This window comes from Amblyomma americanum, chromosome 5 (assembly GCF_052857255.1).
Source record: "Amblyomma americanum isolate KBUSLIRL-KWMA chromosome 5, ASM5285725v1, whole genome shotgun sequence".
Classification (NCBI taxonomy): domain Eukaryota; kingdom Metazoa; phylum Arthropoda; class Arachnida; order Ixodida; family Ixodidae; genus Amblyomma; species Amblyomma americanum.
Genome location: NC_135501.1, coordinates 172,215,824 through 172,229,418, shown reverse-complemented (window position 1 = coordinate 172,229,418; position 13,595 = coordinate 172,215,824). Strand labels below are relative to the sequence as shown.

Below are 13,595 nucleotides of genomic sequence, written 5' to 3'. Positions count from 1 at the left end.
ACACGTGAAATATTTTTTTCCTACTGACGGCTGAGTTGGATTGCTTAGCAATGCGAAAAGGGCGTATTTTTTTACGTGAAAGCCTCTTTAGGGTACCAATGAACCATGGCCTACCTGCATCGCCACGAATAGAAATGACTGGGACATGGGTTTCAATCAATGTCAAAAGTTCCTGCTTGAATAATAACCTCTTTTGGTTGACAGTTCTTGAAGAAGCAAGCTGTTGGAAAGTGTGGAAGAAGGTGTCCAGTTCGGCGTTCATAACAGGGAAATTTGCTCTCTTATGATCACGGATAACTTTAGTGAAAGGGTAGCGAAGCGGCTTCGGCACTGCTACATTGAATAACATTGTGCTCCGGAGTGCTCCGGAGTTCAAAAGCAGAAAGCGCCACAGACACATGGCAACAACGGCACGTTTCCAAACCACAGAAAACCGAATGAGGGAACCGCCCGAAAAGCATCTGTGTTTCACAAACTGTTCAGTGGTATGCTTCAAATATTAAGTAGCTTAGAGGCCCATTGAGGGCCCAGAATATAAGGCAAGTACAGCCACTTTTTTGAATACGTGTACCGCTCTTGCAAAAAATCGTCCCCAATGCTTACCCAAATTTGGAGATTCTTGAAGGCGATCCCATCGTTGCATTATCGCTGGTCTCCGATATGTGACCCAGAGGACATGATCTTGCGGAGGCGGGGCACAACTGTGTCGCAAAGTACCGCCACTAACCGCGGGCGAGGCTAACCCCGTTCGCCGGAAGGAATACACGAACACAGCAGAAAAATTAAGTTAGCCTCACAAGGTGTTGCGTTTTAAGCAAGCCTTTGCTGTCAAGCACACGCACACTCTCCGCGAAACGTCCTCGAAGGGTCACTTTCGAACTAATAGGAAGCCGCTTTAATGACCCCGGCGCCGGAGACTGACAGTACTCGTCACCGCCTCAACTCCTTTTATTGCCTGAACTCGCTGCATTTTCTAATCTTAGAATGTTCCAGAAGTTTCAGTTTCGAGTATCAGCAGCCGTCGCATACTCCGCACAGATGCGAACGTGAAACAGCCCTTGCCTACTATCGCGAATACTACGGCTTTTCTTCCTCGGCGTTTATATCGCCCACTTCGTGCGCCCATGATGATGCAAGTTTGAAGGCGCGGCCGCGAGTATCACGCGCAGTGCGCTTTCGTGCGCAAATAATGACCCAAGCGCGCCAGAATTTATGTGGTGGCGCCGACCTCATTTCCCTCCCGCCATTTACTGCTTCGGTGTGTAATACGCTCGTGCCTGTGACACGACATAAAACAGAAGCGCCAGAACATCATTAATAACGGTCACCGGTTTGCTGCCGCAACGGCATGAGTGGAAGGTGGTGGAACTTAGTTTAAAATACCTTTTTGCAATTCCTTGACACTGGAGCGTACGCTATAGCATACTTTAGCAAATTTGGACCTAGTTTTCGAACTGACTCGTGCATTCTAATGAATTGTCCAGCATTTTTGCTATCCTATGCCGAAGTATAGGGCGCAAAGCCGCGACCTCACAGGCGAGCTTCTTTGACCATCTGAAAATGGCGCTTTAGTTTCTACTTCAAAGGCAACGAATAGTTAGTTAAGAAACTATCTTTTTTCGCGGCTGAACACTCATCGTCCAGCGCGAAGGAGGAAGCGACTGATCGAGCGTTCTTCGTCATTATCACGTGCCATATTTCTTTCTGGTACACCAAATGCTGCACTTCATTCGGCGTTGTTTCTTAGATGCAGCTTTTACTGTCTTAATTTGTGTAATAAAGAGGTGAATGTAGCTCTCAAATGCTGAGCCTTTAATTGTGCGCGTAAATTGCGCATCTGGAAGATAGCCTGCGGATACCAACCTACTCTCTGCCCAATGCTCCGCTTTCCTGCATGCGATCAGGCATTTATGTACGTGCATTATTAGTGTGCTTTCACAGTGAACCTAGTGAATTCCCCCTTTCGTTACTGAGTCGCTTTGGGAGGTTAAACCCTATGAACCGAACAGAAGCTCAGACGCACACACGTTGTGACGGGGCGAAAAGTCGTGACTTCTTTCATCTTTATGTTCAGCCAATATTTGCTTGTCTTCCTGAGTACTTAATCACAGACGCAGACGTTTATCCTCCAGTTGGAGTGATAAATTATTGCTAAGGTAGCTAACAACGCTGTTTTTAGGGGACGCCGCAGTTCCCCTCAGCAAATAGAATGACGGGTGGGCGAAGTCATCGTTCCCTACTCATCTTCCAAACGCTGATTTTCCCGAGCAACTTTTCAATGGCTTAAACCTTTCTATAGCAACCTAAGGCGCGGAAACATTTTTCTCTAGCACTCTTGGCTTACTTTCGTATTGTGACCCTTATCTTTTTCGCTACTATATATTGATTGTATTGGGAAAAGTTGGCTAGAAGCATTTCAAACCACGCTATATACAGAGGTCAGAGGGTTGTTTATATCGTTGATTTTAAAAATAAATCGCGAAGTCAAAAATAAAACAAACAAAATGCCAGACACAAACCCTCAACAACTGACGACGCAACTTACTGAAGAGTTCTTCAAACAGTTTCCAATTCCAGAATAGTTCAAACAGTTTCAAATTCGAGAAATTATCCAGAATAGCGCGCTAATGTCCCGTGTGCATCAAAGAAACTGAGGGACCGTATCGGAGTGAGAATGTTGGGTATGAACAAATCATCTGCAACTATGAAGAAGTAAGGACGCTCATATATTAATGCAAATGTGACGTCATTAGTCGGCGTTAAAATATGAGTATAAAGAACAAAGCCAGAATACTCGCTGCGTACCAACTCTAAATGCGGCAAGTTTATGGCCAACTTTAGAGAGTCGATTTAGTGCTCGACGATCTCAGTGCTGCCAGGCTGAGCGTAAAATTATGGAGGAGGGAAAAAGAGCCTACCTTCAAATGAAATCGACGTCATTGAGAATGGATTGAACGTAATTTACACGTCTCCTGAGTTCGTTTGCTCAGAACGTCTCGTTTTTGAATGACAGAAGTGCGTAGACCCAATCTCTAACCCGGAATGAGTGCGTCTAAATTGAAAAAGAAACGAAAGTGTTCCTTGCGTCTAATATCTCACTCAAAGAAGCTATATGTCTAAGTTTCTCCTGCCATCGTGGGAGCAAGCAATTTTAAATGTGCTATATTTTAGTGTCACTAATCATTCGGATACACAGTATTCACTTCATTTCTATTTTATCTTGAATTCAGTTAAGTTTTCCATCTGTGACAACAAAACTCCGATTGATTCAGTGAATTCTTGCAACGTGCTAAAAACACTAAATGTACCTTCATTTCATCACAATGTTCTGCGCCTCTCGCTGTGTTGTAGGAAAGACAGACTCCGCCGTCGTTGAATTTATATATATATATATATATATATATATATATATATATATATTGTAATGGGACCGACAGGCGCAGCGTAGCGAAGAAGCGGACGAGTTCAAGCGGGACAACGAAGAAGCAGACGAAGTGCAGTTGGGTTTTTCGAACGACGCCTGTGAGTGTGCCCGACGTGTCGCCGGGCAACCCAGACCAACCGACCTGTGCTTCAAATAAACGCCTTGACATTATATATATATATATATATATATATATATATATATATATATATATATATATATATATTGGATTCACAGGGCTTCCGGAGAGACCCAGGGCTTTCACGAACTTATTGCTTTACGTAGTCGTTAGTATATAAAACATATATATATATATATATATATATATATATATATGTATATATATATATATATATATGTTTTATATACTAACGACTACGTAAAGCAATAAGTTCGTGAAAGCCCTGGGTCTCTCCGGAAGCCCTGTGAATCCAATTCACGGCTATTCGAGGTCACGGTCTTGCCTGATTCTAGCAGAGGCCAAAATCACTACTGCAGCACGACGGCAGTAAAATGCCACGGAATTAGCACACCCTTTCTATACGTAAAATTTAAATGTATATAATGGATATTTTCCGTTCCCTGCAAACATTTATGAGGTTTGTGCGGAATTCTTATGACTGAATAGCTGAAAAAAATCATACTTTTTGTGACTTTGTGATTATCCTTGTGCAGAGCTCTTGTCGTTTCTCAGAAAATTTGCTCCCGACTTTCTGATGTTCACTTCATAGAATTTCTGAGCAGCTTATGATGCATCACAGTGAGGAGTTCAGAGCGAAACCACGTAACGAATTTTAGTATATTTTCTCTAGAACATTTGCCGCCAGTTTTCTCATATACACATCTGACGCCTACATTACTCATGAGTGCAAGTTGTATTCTTTTTCACCAAGGTGATTTTTTTACAAGTTCGATATTTGACCAATTTGCATTCTTCTGAAGTGTTCCTCGCGAAACAATGTGATGACATTTTGTAGAGTGGGCACAAACAAAAATGTGCTGCCGATTTTCTGAAATATAGACCTGGTGGCTACATTTTTAACGTGCTTATGATGCATCACTTAGATAAGTTCCTGGTAAAACCATGTGATGAAATTTTGTAGATTATCTCCAGAAAATTTCCGCCGGTATTCTGATGTGTACATCTGGTGCCTATACTACTGGCCATACTAAGTTGTATCCTTGTAAGCTGCTCCTGGCGAAACCATGTGAGGAGTTTTTGTAGAGTGGGCACTGAAATTTTGCCGCCCATTTTCTGAACTAAACACCTGTGGCCACGTTTCTGATGTGCTTATGATGCATTATTCGAAGAAATTCCTGGCGAAACCATGTAATTAATTTTTCTAGTATTTATCGGGAACATTTGCAGCCCGATTTCTTTATGTATACATGCCGAGGTAACCGCGCTTTCGAAATTGTAAAAATAGATGTGGATATTACTTAACGGTGGACTACGCACCTGTCAATAATTAAGGAGCCTAACAGTAACAAATAAAAACTTACCTATTCAATATTAGTGAACCAGCCTTTTAGTTGGCACGTCTTAGCCGTATTCTGATGTACTACACCAATGGCAATGATATGTTAAAGAAACGCTCTTCTAACTCAAAAGGCCTATTTTTAAAGTTGTATAAAGTCTGAAGTGAAACACTATGTATTGCCCAGGCATATAACTATACTTCGACTATTCTATGAAGACCGATAGCCTATGAGGTTTCTTGGCAGTGGCATTTTACGAGTACGCTAGCAAGACCACTGCCAAGTACTTGTTACCCTTTGCTGATGGTGACAGCAAAAGCAGTCATGAGCCAGCAAGGCCGACCACGTATTACCTTTATGTCACCCCAAGCACACCCAGCTTCAATCCACTGCATAACTCACCTTCGTCCACTCCAGAATAACTTGGTAAGTTACATGCGAATACGAAAGAAACTATTCAAATTGTACTCTTGTGAAAGTAGACACGCTGATAGGTGGGACACAAAAACAACACAACACTTACCTCGACTCTCGAACACGTTCTCCGACAGCTGCTGCTTCGATGATGGGCTGAAGGTGTTGTTAAGCTCAAAGTTCTCTTTGGGCAAAAGCCTTTACCCTGCCAAGGTTATGTCTATTCCACTAGCTCTCAACATATCATTGTTGCCTTGAGCAGCTAGCTTCTGCTCGAGTTTATATTCGAGATAAAACATCTCGGTAAGCAACTCCATGGGGCAGCTTGCACCTTTGAGACACCGTCTGCTTTGAACTTGTAGTATTACTGAATGAATGTAGGCCCGCCGTTGGATAAAGGCCTAAAGTAAAAAACGATGGGTATGGGGGTGTTGCGACAGGGGAGCTACGGATCCCATAAAGCATAAGTAATGGTTTAAGGTACTTCACCGTCCACATCACGAAAAATACAGAATACAACTGGTGCATAAAATTACGAAACGCTTTTACTATACATATAGCGGAAAACTGTGTCTTGCACGCGGCTTTTTGTCTTCAGGAGCACGTAAGGCTCTTCCCGTCTGTCCAGTTTCCACCGTGTTCTCTGTAGATTTTCTTCAAGCCTCCGAGACGAAATTCAAAGGCAATACGAAGATCCGTCTTGCAGGTTGTACACACTACGTAAACCTCTATGCATGACGTGGACGAGTCATCCTTCCCAAAACCACCACCACCACCAAGCAAGAACTGAAAAAAGGCAGCAGATGGGAAAGAAATACCGAAGTATGTTATCAGTATTGTCCCAGGTAAAAACTGAGAAAAACTTTAGCCCCTATATGTTGGCAATCCCGTGCATTTTTAACCTCTTTAACCACGTATACAGAGAGGTCCCAGTAACAAAGCTGTTGCTTCGATTTAACGTAAAAGTACTTAATTGGAAGAACGGACACGCCGGAAATGTTCCACTTGTAGCATACCTGAGAGTGCGGAGCATGTGCTAGTGGTATGTCCAGTTTATGCGCGCCAAGACTAACGTTGGTCGCTTCCTTGAAGCGTTTTGACAGCAGGCCACTCTCGGAGGACTTAACTGCTGGGAACTTGGCCGCAGAGTTGGCAAGCACCCCAGGCAATACGGGCCTTTCGTTGTTGTTTTTTTGAGTGACAGAGGCCTCGACTCGCGGTGGTGATGCCATCAGATATGCGTGCACATACTCTCATCTTTCTTCTCACCACATCGGCACTCATCACGACCCTCTTTCTACTCCTCCTCCCCTTCCACGGTGCAGAGTAGCAGGCCAGATATCAATATTTTGGCCGACTTTATGCCTTCGTTTTATTAGTTTTATCTATCGATCTATTCATTTCATAGTGATGGGGTGGAAGAAGGGGAAGAAGTAGGCGAGTTTTGTCGTTTTGCCAATTAACTTGCAACATTTTCTGTTCCAAATGAAAATATAGTCAGCTGCGCGTCGTGGAATTGTAGCAGTGAACTTCTACTCTACGTCGGTCTTACATGGGTGAGAGACTTCACTTAGCGACAACAATCACTTTGATACGCTTGCATTAATAAAGTAGCATATATCGCGAATAACAAATAAAAATATTGTTATTATTATAAATACCGTAATTACTATTATACCTGATGAGGAACTTCTGGAACATGAAACAAATACTATGACGTAAAAGATACCTAAACACAGCAGCAAACTTTGTTGAGGCCGGCCATTTGTGACGTCATGGCCCCGCCGACCCTCCAGCCAACCAACATGAGTTATGTGTTGCCCGTGTGTATATTTTCCAAGTCCTCCCTTCGTATAAGTGAAAACCGCGATGTCATGCCAGACGACTGGTCCCTAGAAAGAAGGCAGAAAGAAAAAAAACAGCGCATATATATATAGACCCTTTTTTATAGATTCTATATTAGAAAACGCAGAGGTCTCAAGGCTTCTGAGCGGCCTTTATGCAAACATGAATCTTATTTTAGTGCCACTAACTACACTCGTTCGCAAACGAACAGAAATTCGTTTCTTTGATTTTGAGCGCAGCTTTTAGAATAGATTAAACTACGGCACTTATCCGTACGTCATCGGTACTGAGACATTAGCAGGATCTAATAAATATTTGTAACAATTTACAATGATGAGGCGCTTCACGCATTTCTTAGAGTCGATCCTCTTTACAATAAGTTGAAGCAACATAATAAAAAGTGCGATCAAGAAAGCTGGGTCTCTCACCTTACAATTATTGGAGGCAATCATCTGCACATCCACAAGGCTTCTTTCGTCGTTAGCAGCTGCTACGACGAGTATAGCGTCAGGTAGAGAGAGAGCAGTACATTCAGCGTTGCCATAATTCCAGTCAGCAAACGATTCCATTCTACTTCAGCTTGGCTGTTTAATGCTGAAACAAAGGCAAATAAACCACTAAACTTATTATAATAGAACATTCCTTGAATAGGCATGCATGACTTTTCTCCAAAATATGCAGACGCAAACACAAATTACCTTCGTTTCCTGAAGTATCATTTATTTTCATGATATGGTGATAAAGGCACGGCTTGAAAATTCGCGTATCTATCATATTCGCTCTTAAATGTTTGTATTATTTTCTCAGGCATCATTTGGTTCACAAATACTAATCATTTCTTTGCAGATGCACTCACCGCAGATGATGGTTTTGAAAGTTGCCGTCGCTGCGATAGCCGGTCTCTTCCCGGAAAACGTCACTAACGGAGGTGGCGCCACCCAGGTGCCACTACGGCACACCAGCTCCCGTGGTCCCCGCAGTTCGTAACCTTCGAGGCAGTGGTAACGCGCCACAGATCCATCGGCCGGCGTCCGCCAACACGTCTCCTCGCCACTCACGTTGTAGTAGCCGTTGACGATCTCTGGCGGCTCCGGCGAGCATCCGGCATCTGCGCAAGCAAGCCAAGTTTAAGCTCGATACTGACAGCCTTCGACAGTTTTGTGCTGACGGAACCATCCGCCAGTACTTCGGAAGCGTACTGCCTGTTGAAGAGCTGTATAGTGCTCTCTAGTAGAGGGACACTGAGCAGAGAAGAAGTTGGCCTGTGTCGCTAAAGTACCAAGCATTAATCGCAGAATACCACTCCAATCGAAAACGAAGCATTTATAAGTTGGAAAAGACCAAAAACAAAATACTAGAGGTGACATCGCCGGCCCATTTCGCAATTAAAAGAGGCTCTGAAGGGGGCTCTGATAACATGGCGGTATGCCTGAGATGGTAAAGCACGCCGCTTTATGAATATTGTCCAGCAAGAATTTTTAATGCGTTTTGTAGAAGCTAGTTATCTTTAGCCAAATTTTGAATTTCAGCGTGTCATTTTCTGCCGTACTGCGATGCCCGGAAAGCAGAAAGGATCCCTCTCAGGCTGTCGACCTTTGTTCTTGTCTCTTCTCTTTCAAGAGCATAAAGTTATTGACTGATTGAAATTTTTACTGTATAGTTCCTCACGTTCCTACTATTCTTCAAAAACAAACATACGTTTTGAGAACACCATCACCGCACTGTTGCAGTTACCGGCCCTCTTCTGAGCAAACTGCTAACCGCTATTGATGCTAGCGCATTATTATCGTTAACGCCCCGGAGAAATCCGAAGCTCGCGTTAGCCTTTGATGGCATGGGCAAATACTGACTTAACCATTTCCTTTAGGCTCAAGCGATTAGGTGATTATTCCGCGCTAGTATGTGACATCGGGCCTCATTGAGCCCCATGTTATCTTCCTAAATTCTGCTTCCTATCATTAAAACGGGCCTGCATAAAACGGTAAATGAATACACAGCACGGCGAAAAGCTGCTACGAAGATCGTACTATGAAGACGAACTTTTGTGTCTCCCACAGCGCATGGTCCACCGTATCATTCGTTGCACCTGTCATTAGTAGTGGGGACTGTGTTCTACTACAACACTGTAGCACTAGTCGGAGGCATTCATTTTGTGGCTGCCAGCGCAGTTTCTTCATGTTCATGACAGTAGCCGAGCGGGCAGCATAGTAATCGACAAAGGCAGCGCTGGGTGACATGCCCCCAACATTGCGCGGGTGCAAGCCAGGGCTGCTAGCCTTCCGCCCAGTAGGAGACGGCACTTCTGGATGCTGCCTATTCGCCACACGCTTCCACAAGTAGCCGAAAAATCTCCAAAAAGCTCACACCTTCTTTCTACAAGAGCAATGCTGTCCTGTCCATGCTGCCTGCTCGGCTACTGACATGCATACGAAGAAAGTGTGCTGGCAACCCCGAATTGAACGCCTCTGACAAGGGCTACCGTATGGTGATAGAACACAGTCCCCACTACTAACGACAGTCACCAAAATCGATACTGTGGATCATGCGCCGTGGGACATAGATAAATTCAAATCATATGATACGGTCCTCGTACTTTTACAAAGCTGGCAGCAACAACATTATTTGCACTGCAGTAAGCCCCTTATTTGTGAGTGAGTACAACCACTTCTCCGTGCTAAAAAAACCACCCACCTCCGAACAGTTTGTGGGAGATGCCGGTGCGCCAGTCCGTGCCCAGGACAATGACGTGGCAGCGAAAGGTCAAGTTCCGGTAAGACAGCCAGTCGCGAACTTGGAAGACGCGCTGCAGTCGAACGTCGTAGGTAGAGTTGGCCGCTACCCGGACACTGTCGAAGGGCATCGTGTTAAGGTACACCCCGGTTTGATCATTGTACACGCCGCACGCTGGCGAAGGCTTGGGGAACATCCCTCTGCAGTCCAGCTCCACGGCTTCTGTGCACGAGACGCGGTCAGAGAAGGTCGTCCAGCTGCCTTCCTTGCAAGAGTCTGCAGCGTAAGGGCGGAGAGGGACTTTGGTGAGAATAGCTATAAAAGGCACGCTCTTATTTCTAAACAGTGCATACCAAGGCCTAGCAATATAATATATATTAGGGCGCTAATATTTTTTTCAAGGGCATTGCATTGTTCCCCCTTCGTTCAACACAGAGGTGCTGAGTTCTAGTTTGAAATTTGCAGGAGGGTCTATGAATTAACAATAAAAATCACCTACCGGAGAGAAGGGGCAGAGTAAAGAGGAATGGGAAGTCTACAATCACTGGCACGGATAAAAACTGAAAAACTTACATGCAGTCCATGCTCACGCGCGTTTACCACTTGGCTCAGCTTTTTTTTTTTATTAATTGACTTTTTCTTTGCATCAAGGTGCTCAAAGAAAGGCTGCACGAAAATATATACGCTTTTTTTTAGCAAAAAGGTCACAAATTTTGAGGCATATTTAGTCGCTGAGGGTAGGTACCGACCTCCAGTCATAAGCACGATCGTTGCAGCATATACCAGGGCAAGACATGGATTCTACTAGTGCAGTCTTCGAATCGGTCTGCACTAGGTATTTAGGGCGGCGTTCTACTGTCTTGCTTCTTCGACCTTAGACGCGCGTTCGGCCGCCTTCGTTCACGTGCGCCCACATAAGACTACTGCTTCCAATCAATAATTTTTGAGCTCCGCCCTGAAACTCAGGATTCTTTAGGATCTCTAAGATGTTTCCCAGTTCGTTCATCGTTCATGCCCTCAAATGGTTGCAGTAGCAAAGAAACCGACTACTTTTAAGCTGAAAATGACTCTACAAACATTAAAAGTAGCCTTTTATAATGATTATGACGATGATGATGGTTATGATGATGATGATGATGATGATGGTGGTGATTAATTTCTTTGCCTTCAGTTTGTTAGATCGGTAGTCTTCGCCTCATCGGCTTTTGCGCACTGACGATCAACGCCCTTAAACCATCATCATCTGTTATTTGGGCATTCAGTACGGTCTAGGGTCTTTTTTTTTCAAGCGATGTTTATTGCCTCAGGGCATAAAGGTTATGAAATCTTCAGCGTCAGTTTTATTCAGTGGGGAAATGTGATCTTTGCCGAGTTTAGAACTAGTCAGAAGCTAATAATTACGGAGTCAAATGGAAAGGAGCGCTGACTCTTCAAAGCAGCGCCCATAAAATGCCCTTCTCCCCCCCCCCCCCTCTCCCCCCGAATTCTTCTCCCGACTACTGCTGGCTGCGGCAAATTGGCTTCGTAGCGACAGTGACAGGTGGAGCATGCACTGTATCGCGTATAGACTGTAGAAAAAGTTTCCAGTGGCTCTAATCGCGGCACCGAGGTGGTGGCAGCGATAAGGAGTAATCATATACAAATGCATCCACCATTTGCGCCAGCAGTATGGTTCCCGCGCGGCGGGCATCACAGCGACTACCAGACACAGCCCTTATCGGTTGCGCTGGCGCAAATCGCACCGCCAGCGCCTGCGTCTCTGCCCAGTCACCTTTTAAGCGACAGCACACACGGCTAAATTATTCGTTTGTTTGCAGGAGGAACGTTTGAGAGCACTGCGGCACTGCCATTGCGGCGCGATAGCGGGCATGTCAGGTGGTATTTTTTTATTTCGCGGGCATTTGCAGTGAGAGGAAAGAAGTACTACGTAAAAGATGAATAGTTAGAAACTGTTCAGTCCAACAATTTGCGGGCCGTTCTACAACTTTTCTATTAGAAATTTTTCCTAAGTTCGTTGCTTGCGAAGTTGCTTATATAATCTCGGCTATATGTGCAATTAAGCAGAATACGAAAATCTGTGTGACTTGCTCCATACGATAGCCAGAAACATGCATTTGGCCGCGTCGTCTTAGAGTCCCTAGGCATATTTTTAAACCCTGGCTAAAGCTAGCTCAGACACCACGTACATTTTTATTCTTAATTTTTAGCTCGTATTTAGCTTCCAATCACAAATGGAAGAGGCGAAAATTATGCATATTACGTTGAGATATACCTCACGAACGTACTCGGGAACTCATTAAGCTAAACTGGACATGACATCCAACACAAAATTTGAGCACGAATGATACCGGAACACAGTAGAAAGGTCTCAGAGTACAAAACCGATTCAAGGCTTCATTTGTCTTTCTCCGTCCGCCTCTTGCGCATGCAGCCAATTAGAAAACTAGCCCCCCAAAACCTGGGCCACATAATTGGCGCATGAATGGCAGTTCTCCAACCAGTACGGAACGTCTGATTAGCCTACACTCACTGACCTTCTCGGCGAGAGCTGTCGAAATTCGCTGGTTCAATTCGGCGCAGTCACAATAGTTAGCCACGTGCAAAATATGCACCTGAACGAATGTGCTTCTCTCATCACGCATGGCAGTTGTACACTACTAAACTGCTGCTTGAGCTGTGCCGTGGTCGAAAATAATATTGGTGTTAGTGCAAAGATCACTATGCTTTCCGATTTCACTGATAAGTCCTCGTGCTTTTTTTTTTCACTATGTTCCGGTCTACTGGAATGCGACGAAGACGCTGTGCTACCGAATTGAGCGCACGCAGCGACACGTACAATCACTCACCGACGATAACGGTGAGGAAGAAGTCGTTTTCGGAAGCACCGGCGTCCGTCTCCACCCTGCACGTGTAGTTTCCCTGCATGGCCATGTCGGCGCTGAGGATGGTGATGAAGGAGGGAGAGCGGTTGCTCAGGTCGACTCGCTTGTCGAACAGGTTTCGCGCCAGCGGCCGGCGCCCCTTGCGCCACACGTACACCTCGGCGCCGTCCTTGAACCAGAGCACGCGGCGGAGGTCCTCGGTGGGAGACAGCACGAAGAAGCAGAGCAGCGTGGCCCCTTCCCCTTGCAGCACGTACTGCGTCTTGTTGCTGTCGGACAGGAGGCGTTACCTCGGTGACCACCACACCCAGCACGCCTGCATATCATCATCACCTCCATCACAATCATCACCATCACGCGGATCGCACCGGCTGCAGGACAAACGCCATCCTCACACTACCCATTAATTCCTCCCCCGCGCTAGTGTCTTCTTATTACACCAAAAAACATCTTAGTCTCATATCTTCACCTGAACGTAGGTAACCCACTTTTACCGTCTGTGTTTTCCTTCCTTTGGAGTCCAGCCTATTACCCCAAGAGGCCATCGGCCATCTCTTAGCTGCATTGCACTCCCACCCATGTTGACAGCTTCCATTGTCATGCCATTAATCTCTTCTTGAGCCCTAATTCACGTTTCTATCTCTCTGCATCTTAAGCTGTACCCTCTTATTTTCTTTCCATAACAGAGTGGGCTATCGCTAATTGAGTTTCGAGGCATTTCTTTCGCCTGCAAGTTTCGGTTTCATAGGCGAGTACTGGCGTGTGCAGACTACGCCCAAGGAATGATTGTGCCCGAATGCGTGTGTATTTGCACTTCGCAA

General features: G+C 45.0%; 1 protein-coding gene and 1 pseudogene across 1 annotated transcript in view; both read right to left on the bottom strand.

Moving 5' to 3' along the window:
- The window catches only part of LOC144134348 (uncharacterized), a 79,285-nt gene extending 72,736 nt beyond the window's left edge, over positions 1 to 6,549 (bottom strand). The window contains exons 1-3 of the mRNA XM_077667279.1: positions 6,391 to 6,549; positions 5,953 to 6,103; positions 5,427 to 5,501 (exon numbers count right to left, since the gene is read on the bottom strand). Coding sequence (XP_077523405.1) covers positions 5,427 to 5,501; positions 5,953 to 6,103; positions 6,391 to 6,549 — 385 coding nt within the window. The remainder of the gene's footprint in view (positions 1 to 5,426; positions 5,502 to 5,952; positions 6,104 to 6,390) is intronic.
- A 558-nt stretch (positions 6,550 to 7,107) lies between these two features.
- Positions 7,108 to 13,354, bottom strand: LOC144134347 (uncharacterized; annotated as a pseudogene).
- Between the last annotated feature and the right edge of the window lie 241 nt (positions 13,355 to 13,595).